The sequence below is a fragment of the Oryctolagus cuniculus genome, chromosome 21 (genome assembly GCF_964237555.1).
Source record: "Oryctolagus cuniculus chromosome 21, mOryCun1.1, whole genome shotgun sequence".
Taxonomy (NCBI): domain Eukaryota; kingdom Metazoa; phylum Chordata; class Mammalia; order Lagomorpha; family Leporidae; genus Oryctolagus; species Oryctolagus cuniculus.
In genome coordinates, this window is record NC_091452.1 from 16,710,046 (window position 1) to 16,727,423 (window position 17,378).

Sequence of the window (17,378 nt, forward strand, 5' to 3'; positions counted from 1 at the left end):
GTCTGGTATAGGATGCTGGAGTCGCAGGCAATGGCTTAACCTGCTGCGCCCCAACACTGGCCCCAGGGCCATCTAATCCTATGGACAGCTGGTTGTTGACTGAAATGCAGTGCAGGACTATACCTTTTATTTTAAATAAAGGAGAGTCTGTGTTTGCTTCCCCCCAACCACTTAATATATTTTGGACATCTTTCCGTACTCGTGTACATGCATAGATCAATCTCATTCTTTGCAACATTAGTGGCCCCACATGTAATTTACTGTAATATGTCAGTTTCAGATGGCCCTGAAGTAATCATCGTGCATACGTGTGGACTGAATTCCTGAGTGTAAACGAGTTAGCACATTTGTCATCCTCCCTAGAAAGAAGAGAGCAGGTGGCTGTGGTCCAGGTGCTTGGAGAACAAGGTTGGAGTGAGAGTGAGTGAGACCGTGGGAGACAGCTGCGTGCTGGACCACCCTCTTGGTGGTTCACAATCCACTAGCAGATCAGCAGCCACTCAGTGCTGAGCGGTTCAAAAAGAGCTGCTTGCAAAGTCTCTGAGCACATTTACTAGAATCCCCCTGAGTGGGTCTGGTGAGTGCCACCAGAAGCTAATCTCTTAAATACAGGACAGCATTTAGATAGGAACTGGGCCACAGACTGTTCCACCCAGCTGGGCGGCAGGGGCAAGGGCACGTTTAGACTTTGTCTAGGGACCAGGCGAGGCCAGTCGGTTCCTCCTTCGCCCCTCACGTCCAGCGAGAGGGACCCACCAAGCCTGGCAGCAGTCGGGTCTGGAGGCTGCCCATCGAGGGAGGGGTAGAGTTTCACCCTGGCCATGTATGTATGGCTGAGACTAGCAGACTCAGGTCCAGGCTTTCGACAGAGAGGAGTGTAGACAGGTCCTGAGTCCCTGGGGACGCAACAACCTGGGGTCTAAGGTACACAGATCCTGATTCCCTGGGGACGCAACAACCTGGGGGCCGGCACTGTGGTGCAGCGGGCGGGGGTGCCCACCTGTGATGCCAGCATCCCATGCTTGAGCGCTGGTTCAAGTCCCAGCTGCTGCTAATGTGCCTGAGAAGATAGTGAGAAATGCTCCCGGCTTGGGCCTGGCCCAGCCACTCCTGGGCGCTCTCCTGGCACCTTTGCTGCAGTCAGCAGTCTTGTTTTCTCGTTGATTCCCACCTGGCTTGTCCAGGGAACGTGTCCCCATAATGAGTGATGTATGTCACAGAAGTATATGAAGTCCCCCCCTCTCAGGCTGGGGCCGCTCAGACTTTCACTAACAGCTCACTCTCACCTACATTATGGAGCCCCTACCAAGCTGCCCAGGATACAGTGGTGAATAAGGGAGCCTCATCCCTGTCCTCATGCCTGCGTCCTTACTGCACAAGGCCCAGCCCAAGGCACTGGAGGCAGGCCTCAGAAATGAGTCTGTTCCGGAAGCTTGCTTTCGACGGGCCTTTGCATTGCAAAGCGCGGTTTCTAATGGACATTCTCTCCTGGAGATATTAAAAAACATCTCCACGTGCCGAGTCCGCAGAAACCCCTGGGACCCCCGAGGCGCACCACCTGCCGGGCCCGCGGCCGGAGGAAGGCCGCCCATCCCAGGCCCCGCCCCGCCCAGGCCCCGCCCCGCCCAGGTGCCGCCGGCCCCGCCCCCGCTCTCCATAGTTACGGCGCTGTGGAGGCGGCGGCCATCTTGGCGGCGGAGCGATGAACGGGTCGAACCCGAAGGCTGCGGCCGCGGGGTCGGCGGCGGGGCCCGGGGGGCTGGTGGCTGGCAAGGAGGAGAAGAAGAAGGCGGGCGGCGGCGTCCTGAACAGGCTCAAGGCGCGGCGGCAGGCGCCCCACCACGCGGCCGACGACGGCATCGGGACAGCGGTCACGGAGCAGGAGCTGCTGGCGCTGGACACCATCCGGCCCGAGCACGTCCTGCGCCTCGGCCGGGTCACCGAGAGTGAGTGCCGGGCGGGCCGCGCCCTCCCCTCGCGCCGGGCCCCCGCGCCCCTTGTCTGCCACCCAGGCCCCCTCGGTCGGCCCAGGCCGCGCTCCCTACTGCCCTCGCCACCCTCGCCGAGACCCGGTGGGGAAGGGGGGACCGGGAGCGTGGCTCCGGCCAGGCCGCTCGGGCCGGGCCCATCCCCGCCCCCGCGGTACCCGATAGAGTAGGGGTCGTGGGCCGGCCGGAGCCTCGACCCCGCGGCCCCGCCCCGCCCCAGCCGTCCCTGAAGTTCCCGCCGGGCCAGGCGTCCTCGCCGGTCTCCCTCAGCTCGCGCAGCCGCTGCCAGGCCGGAGCCCCTACCTGCTTTTCGCTGCTCTTCCCTCCGCCCCGGCCCCTGACAGCCCCGCCCCCACCCCACCCCTCTTTGGGTCGCCGGCGGTGCCCCTTTGTGTGCTGGTGGCCTCTTTCTAACTCAGAACACATGGCCTTGGCATGTCGTCGTGCACACTTAGAGCTGTGCCGCCCCATCCACAGAAGTTGTTAATAAAGTTGCAGTTTAGGTACAAACTCCAACACGTGAATCCTGCGCTTGGCGTTTCTTTAGAAAATGCGCATCTGGCGGAAAAGGCAGCCCTCCTGGGAGGGAGCCCGGTGCTCACTCCCCAGCTTGTTCCCTTCAGCCAAGCCCAGGAGTTTGCAGTCACCTGCTGAGGCCCCCACCCCCACCCCTGCAGACCGCTGACCCCTGCTGTGATCAGGCCGACCTGATCCCAGGTGGCTCAGTGTTCTGGGAGTTTGAGGGAAGTAGGCCTTGGTCCAGCCTGTGCAAAAGGGAATTCCGGCTCCTAAAGTAGTTGTACTGGGAATGTTGTCATGTCACCAGTGTCCACCACTGTTTGGGGCAGAGCTGTCCTTTGTGCACAGGAGTGGATCTGCAGTCTTGCCGTTCAGCTTCCGTTCTCACCCAGTCTAATTTTCAGTCTCTTGAGAGGACAGAAATGCTCGGCCCTTGACCTATGACCTTGCGCTTTCTCCTGATACGGGTGAGCCAGGCCGTTCCAGGGCCTGGCCCTGCGCATCGCTCTTGGGGCACACTCAGGTCTCTCTGGGGGCTTGGGAGTGGTGCCATTGCTAAACCTGCTTTTGCAGCTTTTTGGAGAAAGCCACAGAGAGAACGCCGTGACCCCTGGGTTCTCTTGGTCTCGTCCACATCTTGTCTGTTCGATTAAGCAGGTTCTTCTCTAGAGGCTTGGCAGCACAGCCTTCTCTGCAGTTACCAGATACTCACTCGCGCCCAGTGTGCCTGTTTTTTTCTAAAGAGACAGCTTGTAAAACAAGAACAACTTACACATAATATAAGGTGTCAGAATGAGTTGTGGAGAAGATGCTGTTCAGGAGTTGTCATGGAAGGAAATCAGTGATTTTTTTTTTTTTTTGACAGGCAGAGTTAGAGAGAGAGACAGAGAGAAAGGTCTTCCTTTTTCTGTGGGTTCACCCCCCAAATGACTGCTACGACCGGCACTGCGCCAATCCGAAGCCAGGAGCCAGGTGCTTCCTCCTGGTCTCCCATGTAGGTGCAGGGCCCAAGCGCTTGGGCCATCCTCCACTGCACTCCCGGGCCACAGCAGAGAGCTGGCCTGGAAGAGGGGCAACTGGGACAGAATCTGGTGCCCCGACCTGGACTAGAACCTGGGGTGCTGGCGGAGGATTAGCTTAATGAGCCACGGCGCCGGCTTAGTGATTTTACTTTTTAAAGACTTATTTATTTGAGGGGACTGGCATTGTGGTGTAGCCAGTTAAGCCGCCGCCTGCAGTGCTGGCATCCCATATGGATGCCAGTTCGAGACCTACTGTTCCACTTCCTATTCAGCTCTCTGCTATGGCCTGGGAAAGCAGTAGGTGATGGCCCAAGTCCTTGGGCCCCTGCACCCACATAGGAGACCCAGAAGAAGCTCCTGGCTTTGGCTCAGCAGCTCTGGTCATTGCAGCCATTTGGGGAGTGAACCAGTGGATGGAAGGTCTCTCTCTCTCTGTAACTCTGATTTTGAAATAAATAAACAAATCTTTTTATTTATTTGAAAGGCGGACATATACATATATATATATATATATATATATATATATATATATAATATATGGAGAGAGAGAGAAACTTCCATCTGCTGGTTCTCTCCCCCAAAATGGCCACAATGGCCAGGGCTGGGCCAGGCCTATGCCTGGCGCTTCATCTGGGTTTCCCATGTGGGTGCAGGGGCCCAAGCTCTTGGTCTATCCTCTGCTGCTCTTCCAGGCATATCAGTAGGGAGCTAGGTCAAAGTGGAGCAGCCGGGACTTGAACTGGTGCCCATATGGGGTATCAGCACTGCAGTGGCTTTACCTGCTATGCCACAGTGTCGGCCCCAGGTGTTTTTTTTTTTTTTTTTTTTTTTTTTTGAATGGTAGAGTTACAGAGAGAGAGATTTTCCACCTGCTGTTTCATTTCCCAAATGGTCACAACAGCCAGCACTGGGCCAGACTGAAGCCAGGAGCTTCCTTAGGGTCTCACATGTGGGTACAGTGGCCCAAAGACTTGGGCCATTTTCTGCTGCTTTTCCAGGTGCATTAGCAGGAAGCTGTATCAGAAGCAGAGCATTCAGGACTGGAACTGGCTCCCATGTGGGATGCTGGTGTCACAGGCGTTGGCTTTATCCACTGCACCACAGCTCTGGCCCCAGTCAGTGACATTTTTGTGGTCAGTGTTATTTTGCTGTGATGCTCAGGTTGTAGGTTTTAGGTTTTAATGATGTGGACCTAATGCCGTCACTGGCAAGTTTATCCTGGTGCCTGAGCGTGTGTGGTCTACTGTATAGTTTTGTGTAACCCACACAATCAAAAAAATCTAAAAGTGGTCTTTCCTTTTTAAGTAGTTGGACAAAGACAATAAGAGTAAAATCTGGGAGGCCAGCACTGTGGTGTAGTGGGTAAAGCTGCTGCCTGCAGTACCAGCATCCCATATGGATGCTGGTTCAAGTCCCAGCTGCTCCACTTCCGATCCAGCTCTCTGCTATGGCCTGGGAAAGCAGTAGAAGATGGCCCAAGTGCTTGGGACCCTGCACCCATGGGGGAGACCCAGAAGAACTTCTGCTCCTGGTTTCAGATTGGTGCAGCTCAAGCCATTGCAACCATTTGGGGAGTGAACCAGCGGATGGAAGACCTCTCTCTCTCTCTGCCTCTCTCTAACTCTGACTTTCAAGTAAAATAAATAAATCTTTAAAAAAATTAAAATCTGGTGACATGTGGTTATTGTATAAAATTCGTATTTCAGCATCGCTAAATATGATTTTATTGGACTAGGGTCACACTTATTCATTTGTGTATTGTCTGTGGATGATTTTGTGCTGTGAAGACAGATTTGAGTGGTTCTGACAAAGTCCATGTGGCCACAGTGCCTTAATTTATTAAATAATTATTTTAAAGATTTATTTATTTGGAAGAATTAGAGAGAGGGAGAGACATTGAGAGAGATCTTCCATCCCCTGGTTCACTCCCCAGATGACTGCAGTGGCCAGGAGCCAGGAGCTTCATCTGGGACTTCCACAAGGGTTCAGGGGCCCAAGCACTTGGGCCTTCTTCCCTGCTGCTTTCCCAGGTGCATTAGCAGGGAGTTGGATTGGAAGTGGAGCAGCCAGGACTTGAACTGGCACCCATATAAGATGCTGACACTGTAGAAGGTGGCTTATCCTGCTGCCGCAGTGCCAGCCCCAATTTATTAAATAATTTGAGCAGCAGACAGAGCCCTCATTGACTGGTTTCACTCTCCAAATGACTACAGTGATTGGGTCTGGGCCAGGCCAAACCCAGGAGCTAGGAACTCAGTCCAGGTCTCCTACATGAGCAGCAGAAACCCAAATACTTGAGCCATCACTGCTGCCTCCAAGAGCCTGCTCTAGCAGGATGCTGGAGTCTGGAGCTAGAGCCCAGCATCAAACCCAGACATTCCGCTGTGGGAGGCAGGTGTCTCGCTTAACCTGTGTCTTACCTGCTAGGCCAGATGTGTACGCGGCCTAAATCATAGTCTCACCCTTTATAGAGTTTGCTGACCCCTGCTTTCTCATATGCATGTTTGGCTTATAAATAAGGCAGCAATCATACTGTCTGTTAAATCAGTATAAATGTTTTGAAATGGATTTCTTAAAGGAGTTCCGTCCTATTGTGACACCACGTTGATAATGAAAGCGTTGTAGATGTTTCCAGAGAAATCCCTTTCCTGTCCCCTGTATGAAAGCTTGCTGACCGTCCATCATGCAAAGCCCCTGCCCGTTTTTGCTTTTTTGGATCCCCTGATTCTCTTCACACAGCTGTTGCTTACGATGACACAAGAGAAATCCCAGGGGCTGTAGCAGGTGGATTGTAGAGGGAAAATACCCGCGCTGGCTTCTCAACTGGAGTGTGGATTTGGGAGATTCCTCACCAGCAGTGGTTTCTTTCTCATTTTCAGATTATTTATGTAAACCCGAGGACAACATCTACAGTATTGACTTCACCCGCTTCAAGATTCGGGATTTGGAGACAGGGACGGTGCTTTTTGAGATTGCCAAGCCTTGCGTTTCAGGTAGGCCTCGAGGTGGTGGTGCCCGCTTGGCAGGGCCGAGGGGTCTGAATCCAGAACGGTGTGCTGTCGCGGCTCATTTCTTGGCTCCCGCATCCACCTTCTGCCGGGAGGGCTGCTTGGCAACTTTCCTGAGTGGCTCGCTGCTCCTCTGCCCGTGTGGTCTTCACACCCCTGTGACGAGCTGTCGCCCCCGTTTCACAGAGAATGAACAGAGGCCCAGAATTCCCAAATGGTATCTTGTTAAGGTCCTGTGCTCTTTCATCTTTTAAAAAATGTATGTATTTGAGAGACAGAGTGAGACCTAGACACTCCGAGATCTCCCATCTGTTGGTTCACTCTCTAAATGTCCACAGTGGCTGGGGCTAGGCTAGACTGAAGCCAAGAGCCAGGAACTCATTCTGGGTCTCCCAGGTGGGTGGCAGGGACTCAGTTACTTAAGCAATCACCTCTGCCTTCGGTTCTGCATTAGCAAGAAGCTGGAATCAGGAGCTGGAGCCAGGCCTTGAGTCCAGGCACTGCCTGGAGAGGAGACAGCGGTCCTAATCAGTGTCTTCACCCTAGCCCGGACACCCAGCCCTTCTCTCTCTTATCATATTGCCCCAGCTAGCAAAGGACTCCTTGCAATTAAACTGCAGTGAGGAAAACTCACCTGAGCCCGGAGTCCTGAAACTGAGGGGTCCAGTCCAGACCGAAAGGCAGTTTCGTCTTGCTCTCCGTTACATAGTGCTTTGGTTTTAATCTCTGCCTTTTTCTGGAAGAAGAGACCTATAGCTTACCTATTTAGGATTCCTTAAATTAGGCTTGACTGGGCACTTCCTGTGCCTCTGAAGCATTTCCAGGGTGATTCATACTTGGCCAGGAGACCCTGTTACAAGTCTTTGGAATGCCTCACTGGAGATTTGGCGCCCCCTGGAGTTAGTTGTTAGAACATCCATACACAGCGCCTATGTGGTATCCACTCAGATGAAAGCTTGTATTTGCAAAGCTTTTCTTACCTGATTTGCTACTGAGAAAGAGCCAGAAAATTTGTCAAGGCAGGCAGTAGCATCTCAGAGAAGTGAAAAGACTTTCTTGAGAGTTTCAGCTCAGAGTAATTACAGTGCCAACTTTAAAGCCCTGGTCTCGCCCCCATCTGATGTCCTTTATGCTGTCGTAAGCTGGTTCTGACCAAGATGCCTAAGGTCAGGGCCTCTGGCTTCCTGGGTCTGTGGTGTTCTCATCCCAAGTCGCTCATCCGGGTACTTTGGATGTCTCAGGGATTCCAGGGCTACCATGGCTGTGTGGCTTTGGATTAGACTGGGCACAGAGTAGTCATTTCAGACAAAACTGACCTCTGTCAGGAGGGCCACCGCAGATACTAGAAAGTGTCTGCATTCTCAAACTCTCCAGTCTCTGTTTGAGGATCTTCACTCACGTGGAGTAGCCACCACCTTCCTGCTGCCCTTGTTCTGGTGAGTTCAAGCCCCTGAGAAGGTTTGGTCTCACTCTTGGAATCCCGTCTTGGAGCCCGGGCTCTAGAATCTGCAGGTGTGAACCCTCCTCAGTGTGGCTGCCCACTCTGGAGGTGTCGCTGGCAGAGATGGCTGATGCTGAGAAGGTCCGTGTTCAGCATAGACCCGGAGGGTGCTGGTGCCTTGGTCACAGTAGAACGGTTCTCGAGTCCGTTTTACAACTTGGATCTGGGTTTAGGAATGTTCCGCAGCAGGCCAGCATTCACCTGGTGGAGGCCATACACGTTGGACCATCACTCACGTGCTTCACCCTCGCCCAGGTGCTCGAGGGCTGGGCCTAGAGTGGCCTTGACTAGACCTCAGTCCCAGGAAGTACAGTACTCCAAGGCTTCGAAGTAAATAACAAAATAATTTCTCATAATTCTGAAATAATTTCTGAAGCAAACAGAAGTGTTTATGTTCCAGAAAGAACTTTTTGACTAGTTCCGCCTTTTTTAAAAAAATTTATTTATTTGAAAGGCAGGGTTACAGAGAGGCAGTTGTAGAGAAAGAGACAGGTCTTCCATCCGCTGGTTCACTCCCTAAATAGTTACCACTGCCAGAACTGGGCCAATGCGAAGCCAGGATCCAGGAGCTTCTTCTGGGTCTCCCATGTGGGTGCAGGGGTCCAAGCACTTGGGCCATCTTCTGCTTTCCCAGGCCATAGCAGAGAGCTGGATCAGAAGTAGAGCAGCCAGGACTCAAACTGGCGCCCATATGGGATGATGGCACTGTAGGTGGTAGCTTTACCCACTGCTAGTTTCTTATGTATGTATTTGAAAGGGGGAGTTACAAAGAGGGAGGGAGGGGAGAGATCCCCTAGTTCAGTTCTCAAATGGTTGCAATGCCCGGGGCTGGGCCTGACCAAAGCCAGGAGCCTAGAATTCCATTTGGGTCTCCCATGCAGGTGGTAGGGGCCCAAGCACTTGGGCCGTCTTCCACCGCCTCCCCAGGCACATTAGCAGGGAGCTGGACCAGAAGTGGAGCAGCCAGGACCTGAGCTGGCACTCATATGGGATGCTGGCATCGCAGGCAACTGCTAACCTGCTGTCCCACAGTGCTGGCCCTGGTGGCCTCTTTCTTTTGCACAGTGGCTAGTACTGCAGCTCTGTTTCCAGCTTCACTCTTAGGATAAGGCTTAAGCCCCCCAGTTATATAAAGAGCAAAAAGCTCAGTGTTTAAGCCAGGCTTCGAGTCAGGGAGACTTGGATTCAAATCCCTATTTCCTTCATCTGCTGTTTGAAGGGCTTCGGTCGTGTTCTTCAACCTCTCTGAACTTGGGCTTCCTGCTCTGGCTGGTGGAGGTGCTACTGCCTCATAGGGTGGTGGAGGGGTTTGTGCAAAGCATGTAGCCAGGGCCTGGTGTCTCGCAGGTGTGCAGCACACACTGGCCGCCCACCCTGTGGGAGGTGGTACTGCAAATCGGTTGTCGTCATGGGGTTTGGCTGGCGGTGTGGAAAGGGCACACTGAAGATTCTGGGTGCATTTTCAGACCAGGAGGAGGACGAGGAGGCAGAAGGTGGAGACGTGGACATCAGCGCAGGACGCTTTGTCCGTTATCAGTTCACACCAGCGTTTCTCCGCCTCCGGACCGTGGGGGCTACGTGAGTACCACTCTTTCCTGAGGGGAGTGTTCTGCCGGTTCACCTGGAGGAATGTTCTTGGTTGGGTTTGGGGTTGGCGAGGAGGAGGGAGGAGGCCACGTGGGAGTCACAGAGATTTCTCTTGCAGGGTGGAGTTCACGGTGGGAGACAAACCTGTGTCCAACTTCCGGATGATCGAACGGCACTATTTCCGTGAGCGCTTGCTGAAAAACTTTGACTTTGACTTCGGCTTCTGCATTCCCAGCAGCAGGAACACTTGTGAACATATCTATGAGTTTCCCCAGCTCTCTGAGGACGTCAGTATGTATCCCTTGACTCTTAAAAAAATTTTTTTTAAAAGATTTGAAAGGGAGAGAGGCAGACAGATTCCATCTGCTCATTCACTCCCTAAATGCCTACATCAGTGTGTGCCTGAGCGAGTGCCAACAGGGGAGTGCCAGTTCAAGTCCTGGCTGCTTCACTCCCGACCCAGCTCTGTGTTGATGCACCTGGGAAAGCAGTGGAAGCTGGCCCCTGCCATCCGTGTGGGAGACCTGGAAGAAGCTCCTGGCTTTGACCTGCTCCAGCCCTGGCTATTGGGGCCATCTGGGGAGTGAACCAGTAGATGGAAGATCTCTCACTCTGTATGTCTCTCCCTGTCTCTCTCTGTAATGCTGACTTTTAAATACATTAAAAAAAAAAAAAAAAAGCAAAAAGATGTTAGGCCTGCAGTTAGGTGAAGTGGAGTCGGGGCGGGACCTGAGAGAGAAGCTGCAGCGTGGCTGAGCTGGAGAGGAGGAGCAGCCTTTCTGTGTCTGGGGCTTCGCCCTGGCTGTCCCGGCCCCTCAGCTGGTAACTGGGGGAAGTGAGTGGACTCCTGTGCACAGTGCCTGGCTTTAGCTGCCTTGTGGGGAGGGTGCATGTACACTGGCTGGTGTCTTAGAGTCCCAGGCTCTTCAAGGCTGTCCTGTTGAAAACCATGCGCTCTCTGCTTGTGTGGAGTACCGTTCAGGTCAGGGTGGGAGGGCAGAGATGTGAGGCAGGGTGTTTGTGACAGTCTGTGCTGGCTGGACCTCCCCAGCCAGGCTGCAGTGAGTGGCTATTGCATGAAAAGGTTACAAGCTTTCCGAGTTTTACCTCTGAAACCCAGTGAGCAGCAAGAGTTTGGAGGTCTGGACATACACCAGGTAACTTTGGCCTGGATGAGTTCAAGCGTTTTTAAAAACGAGTTGTACCTTTTTAGCACAGTGGGAACTGAGAGCACTTGAGACCTCTGAGGACTCTGAGTGGCGTGGCTTCACTGACTCAGACCGTGGCCGAGGTCACGTCCCTGCCCTGTGTGGTTGAGGTCGGGGTGGTTGTCTGAACCGCTGGGAGATCACATTTAGACCCCAAGGTGAGCAGGCCTGCCGCTGCTGGGTCATCTGTGAGCGAGTCCTGAGCCGTCTCTGGAGAGGGCTCTGTGCTCTGTGCGCTCTGCTCCCCGGCCCTCATCCCCACCTGGCATTCACAGGAAGTGGGCACAGGGCTGGCAGCCTTCTGGGTCTGGACAGGAGTGTCTAGAGTGGCCAGTGGGCCAGCAGCCAGGGCCTGCCCGGGTCAGTGAGTGGCTGTGGTTCCTGTTGGCAAGAGGTCAGCACACTTCCCTGGGGCCCTGGCCGCAGGAGTCCAGGCTGGGGCAGCTGCGAGCTGCTTCCCCTCTTGTGTGGAAGAGGCTGTCGCGGCAGGGTGGGGCCCTGCCTGTGGGGGCTGGCTCCCTCTGCCCTCGCCTCATTGTCCTGGCAGGGAGTACCCCCATGCTCCAGAAGCGCTTCTTAGGGCCCTCGCAGGGGATGCGGCCTCTTTCCCAGCTGGTCCCGGGGCAGACTCACTCACTCCGCCTTTTTTCTTGCCCTGACTTGCAGTTCGTCTGATGATTGAAAATCCGTATGAGACCCGCTCTGACAGCTTCTACTTTGTGGACAACAAGCTGATAATGCACAACAAGGCTGACTATGCCTATAACGGAGGCCAGTAAGCGCGGCAGGAGTGGACAGGGAGGCGCTCGGCTGCGGCCACGAGGTCCTGGCCCACGGGCTCGATGCTGCTGTCTGTCACCACACGTCTGGAACCCGGCCCCAGGAAGCCAGAGCTGGGGTGGCAGTTTCCTGTGCTCCAAGGGAGGTGCCAAGCAGTGCTGTTTCTTCCCCAGTACTTTTTCTCCCCAGCGCCCCTCCCCTTAGGTCCCAGAGGTACTAGAGTAAAGTAAAAGATTAGGGTAAGGTGCCTGGAACCCAGATTAAAAAAGAAGTTTATTTTCATGTAGTTCTAGCTGTCTGTTGGTTGTTCTGACAACTTGGTCTCTCCAGGCATCGCTCTGCCAGGCCGAGAGGTTTCTGGGTGCCGGGGAAGCTGAAAGGTGGGTCTGCCTCTGCCAGGGACTCCTCCTCTCACTGCCAGTGTTGCCATCGGCACAGCTGCCCTCAGCTTGTGCCTAGTCTAAAACCAGCTGGAAGAATCTCGAAGCGGGAGGGAGGAGGACCTGGGGCTCTGCGGGGCTGCCCACGCAGAAGGCTGGCTTCTCTAGGCCTTCAGGGGTCCTTGGCAGGATCCTGGGCATAGACCAAGGCTTCGCCTGGCAGTGCCTTCCTGGCCTCACTGTGGAGGCCAAGTGCGCTCACTCTGCTGCTCCTGGCTCCTAACTTCTGAGTATCTGAAACAGAAAGTGTCCGATCTCTTGAGGCCAGAGTGGGCCTCGTTGTACTTTGGTTTTTTTATTTCCAGACTTCTTTTGGGGAGGCTTGATGAAATGTCAGTGGTATTCCTGGCATGTGTGGTGTGTGGTTAGAACTTCTGATGGTCCTGCTCGGGCCCCCAGGCCTGGCCTGGCGCGTGTGGGGAGACAGAGCTGTGTTGCAGCGGGGATTTGATTTCTCCACCTAGCGTCGCCGGGGGGGTTGGCTTTGCCTCTGAAACTCTCTGGATTGATTTCTTAGAGTGTTTCTGTCTGCCTTTCCTATTGCTATTGGAGCTGTTCTGGTTGTCTGGAAAGGGTGACGGAGGCTCAGGAAAACTTCCACGCACATCCTGTGGGTGCCTGTATCCGGGGCCCTCAGTGGACAGGCTGCTGCCACCTCAGTGCCCTAGCTTGTCTGTGTGGGTGGCTGCAGGCGCTCAGCCCAGACCCATGGCCTTCTGAGAAGAGTGTCCTGTGGTCAGGGCCTGTTTAGTGTAGGTAAAAAAGTGTCTGTAGCAAGGGCCCAAGTGTGGGCTAAGTCACAGTGCCTGAGACAGGAGAGCTGTGTCCCACGGTACTCGGGGGAAAAAGGGCATATGGGACCAAGGGAAGGAGGGCCAGCCTTTGCCCCCCGGATCCCCTGGGCCTCCACTGACCATTGTTGCTCCCTGTTTGGATTCCAGAGTGTAAGTGGCCTTGAACCTTTGCCCAGTCCTCTGAGCCAGGTCAGAGTCTTGGCGATGCCATGTGCTGGCGGCGTTCTCACTGAGAAAGCCCTAGGTTACCGCTGTGTGCTGGCCCTGGACGCCCCGCTGCAGAATGGGGCCTCATCACCAGACATGACTCTCAGAACTGGAGCCGACCACAAATCCAGGTGCCTTAAGTGTGGTTCTGTCCCTTAGGCTGCAGGGACGAGCTGCGCGGCCATCATCCCCCCTCACCGTGGACAGTCATCGGCACTGTCCCCTGACCTTCTGCTTCTCGTTGCTCCTCGTGGGACGAGCTGCAGGATGATCCATCCCTTCTCTCTGTGACAGGGGCCCAGTTGGGAGTTTCTGCTCTGTGACATTTAATTAAGCGTGGTTTCTGGAACTCCTAGAGTGACGCCGTTGAGTGTGTCTTGGACATGGCCAGAGCAGGCTGCATCTTGCGCACTGGTGGGCTGCCCATGTCTGCAGTGGCAGCCTGTGCTAGGATGAGCACCCTGAGGAGGGAGGAGGGGCCCTGTGGCCTGAGTAGTGCTGGGTCTCCTTTGCTGGTAGCTTGCCTGGGGCTCCCTGGGGACCATTTTGAGGCCCAGCGCTCAACCTGTGCCCCGCAGGCCAGGAATTTGCCCAGTCTGCTCCTGTTGTGCCTGTGGGGCTGTGTGTTCCTGGGTCTGGCTGCTCAGGAAATCTGGAGCCGCGTCACCACTGGGGACTGTTCGCTGGAATGAGTTTGAAGCGCAAGCTTGAGGTGACAGCTGGCAGTCAGACCCTCTCTGACAGTAAGGGAGCCAGTCACAAGTTCCTTCGGGAGGCCAGGTTGTTAAGGAATTTGGCCATTGACAGTAAGTTTCTTGTGGGTGGTGCAGAGGAGGGAAAAAGCAAAGGCTAGCTGCCTGGGGAGACCATGTCCTCTGTTAGAGCTGGCGTCGCAGGGGCAGCTCCTGGAGGACCACGTCCCAGCAGGGCAGCAGGCCCACTGGGTGCCACAGGGCCCACTGCCTGCAGCCCCTCCTTCTGGCCTTGTTCCAGCCCCTCTGCCTCGGGATCTCCCAGAGGGGACCTCTCTTTTCCTGAACAGCCTTGGGCTAAGGTGCCCTTCTAGCTTCTCCAAAGACAACCCTGGCTTATTTCATTCCATGTGCTGTCGTGCAGGTGTAGGGAATGACCGCTGGAGTCGAGGAGGCTATGGCTGGTGTCATTTTCATGGCGGTGGCTCCACACTGCCTCCTGGTGGAGAAAGCATTTTCAGGGGCCGTTCTTCCTGCAGACGCCCCAGTCGGGCCATCTGACTTCAGCGCACAGGGACAGTGCTGGGGATGTTTGAGGCTAACCCCTCACCGGCAGTGACTGGGCGATCTTCAACTTGCTCTTCAGTTGAAATGGGACTTGTTTCTGGAGTGGAATTAGTAGGCTGTGTCTCATGCCAAATCAGGTGAGCCCTGCCTTAGCGTGTCCTGCCATGCCCGGGAGGCTCCCGGCGTCCCTTCTCTGTGAAGTCACCTTCTGGTGGCCAGCGTCACCACACATCAGTGAGGGAGTCTGCTCTGTCTGCTCTGTAAACCCTCGGCAGAGCCCGGGGAGCCCTGTCATGGAGCGCGCCGCTGTGCCTGCGTGGGAGCCCAGTTGCTGAACCTCGCGTCACTCACATTCCACGTCACCCAGCATCTCAGCCACAGGAGGATGGGGGGGGTGTGTGCTCCCTTGTTTTACAAAAGATCATGTAGAGTCATTGAAGTTGTGCGAATCTATATTTTTCCCTGCGAGTCTATTTTTCACAGAATAGAAGAAGCCTCAGTGACCTGATCTGTCCTCCTCTGGCCCACTGCCCCCAGGTCCTCCTTCCAGTCTGTGTTGTCTGTGTCGACCGTTGGCTGCTGACTTATTTGTATGAAATGTTATTTTGCCACAAGAGACACTAATAAAAGAAAGATTTTCTCAGTTTGTGTCAACCTGTCTCGTCTCCTGACTGGGCCCTGGTGTTGCAGGAGGAGCAGGGAGGGGCGTGCCCCACGGTTGTCTTGTCTGCTCACACGGCCTTTCTGTAAGCTATCTCATGTTTCTGGGATTTCTGGCTTCTAGGGTGGCTTGGCCAAGAGCATTGTGCTCGCAGTTTTTATCATTTTTATTTATATTTTGCCAGGAGGCTTTGAGAATTGAAAGTTTACATACATTCTTTTAAAAATGGGCTTATTAGCCGGCACCGTGGCTCAATAGGCTAATCCTCCACCTTGCGGCGCCGGCACACCGGGTTCTAGTCCCGGTTGGGGCGCCGGATTCTGTCCCGGTTGCCCCTCTTCCAGGCCAGCTCTCTGCTATGGCCAGGGAGTGCAGTGGAGGATGGCCCAGGTGCTTGGGCCCTGCACCCCATGGGAGACCAGGAAAAGCACCTGGCTCCTGGCTCCTGCCATCGGATCAGCGCGGTGCGCCGGCTGCAGCGGCGGCCATTGGAGGGTGATCCAACGGCAAAAGGAAGACCTTTCTCTCTGTCTCTCTCTCTCACTGTCCACTCTGCCTGTCAAAAAAAAAAAAAAAAAAAGGGCTTATTAAGGTATATGTTACACTAGTAAAATTCATTTTTTTTTAGGATTTATTTATTTGAAAGGCAGAGTTACCCAGAGAGAGGGAGCGACAGATCTTCCATCTGCTGGTTCACTCCCCAAATGGCTGCAATGGCCAGGGTGGGGCCAGGCCAAAGCCAGGAGCTTCTGCTGCTTTTCCAGGCACATGAGCGGGGAGCTGGATCAGAGTGGAACAGCTGGGACACAAACCAGTGCCCATTGGGATGCTGGCATTGCAGGTGGGGGCTTAACCTGCGGCGCCAGGACCCTGGCCCCAAAATTCATGTCATGTGAGAGAACAGTTTGATACACTTTGACAGATATATAGACTTCTTACCCTCATCACAACCATGATACAAAGTACTTCAAAAAGTTAGTGAAAAATGGAATGAAAAGGCAGGTTTATTTTGGTGCAAAAAATTTCTGAAATTATGCATAGTTTCTTCTTAAGCATTTTTATGAACCTTTGATAGCCCCTTGTATGCATGGATTTCAGTTGTTTTGCAAAAAAATGAACTTTTTTTAAAAAAAATTTCATTTTTATTTATTTGAAAGGCAGGGCGGACAGGGCAGAGAGAGATTTCCCATCTGCTGCTTCACCCCCCAGGAGCACTGGGCAAGGTGGGAGCCAGGAGCTGGGAATTCAATCCAGATTTCTTATGTGGGTGGTAGGAATTCAACTGCTTGAGTCATCGCTGCTGTCTCCCAGGGTGTACATTAACTTTAAGCTGGAGGGGCTGGCGCTGTGGTGTAGCGGGTAAAGCTGCTACTTGCAGTGCTGGCATCCCACGTGGGCACCAGTTAGTCCTGGCTGCACCACTTCCAATCCAGTTCTCTGCTTGGCCTGGGAAGGCAGTGGAGGATGGACCAAGTCCTTGGCCCTCTGCACCTGCTTGGGAGACCCGGAGCCTCCTGGCTTTGGATCAGCACAGCTCTGACCAGTGGCGGCCATCCGGGGAGTGAACCAGCGGATGGAAGACCTTTCTCTCTCTGCCTCTGCCTCTCTGTGACTCTGTCTTTCAAATAAATAACTCTTAAAAAAAAAAGGTGGGTGAGATCCATCTTCCATCCACTGGTTTACTCGCCAAATGGCCTTAACAGCCAGGGCTAGGCCAGGCTAAAGCCAGGAGTCAGGAGCTTCTTTCAGGTTTCCATGTGGGTGGCAGGGGCCCAACCACTCAAGCCATCTTCTTTTTTTTTGACAGGCAGAGTGGACAGTGAGAGAGAGAGACAGAAAGGTCTTCCTTTGCCGTTGGTTCACCCTCCAATGGCCGCCACGGCCGGTGCGCTGTGGGCAGCGCACCGCGCTGATCCAATGGCAGGAGCCAGGAGCCAGGTGCTTCTCCTGGTCTCCCATGGGGTGCAGGGCCCAAGCACCTGGGCCATCCTCCACTGCACTCCCTGGCCACAGCAGAGAGCTGGCCTGGAAGAGGGGCAACCGGGACAGAATCCGGCGCCCCAACCGGGACTAGAACCCGGTGTGCCAGCGCCGCTAGGCGGAGGATTAGCCTAGTGAGCCGCGGCGCCGGCCTCGGGCTATCTTCTGCTGCCTTCCCAGATAGCATCAGCCGGGACTGGAACTGGCTCTCCTGTATGGAATGCCGACATGACAGGTAGCTTAAGCCACTGGGCCACACTGCCAGCTCCCATGGACTTTTCAAAGTTCAACACCCATTGAAAAAGTTCTCTTGAGTTCCTATGAGCAGCCAGTTCCTTCCCTCTGTTCCAATTCTGGGTCTGTTTCTACTGGGAAACTTGCATGCTGTTAATAGGTAACTCATGGCTGGTGTGTGGCTCACTAG

General features: G+C 54.4%; 1 protein-coding gene across 1 annotated transcript; it reads left to right on the plus strand.

Moving 5' to 3' along the window:
* The first annotated feature begins 1,654 nt into the window (after positions 1-1,654).
* UNC119B (unc-119 lipid binding chaperone B) lies at positions 1,655-14,956 on the plus strand. The gene is made up of 5 exons (XM_051835841.2): positions 1,655-1,946; positions 6,409-6,522; positions 9,505-9,616; positions 9,744-9,916; positions 11,500-14,956. Exons 1-5 carry the CDS (start codon positions 1,703-1,705, stop codon positions 11,610-11,612), a joined length of 756 nt encoding a protein of 251 aa, XP_051691801.2. The 5' UTR covers positions 1,655-1,702; the 3' UTR covers positions 11,613-14,956.
* The last annotated feature ends 2,422 nt before the right edge of the window (positions 14,957-17,378 follow it).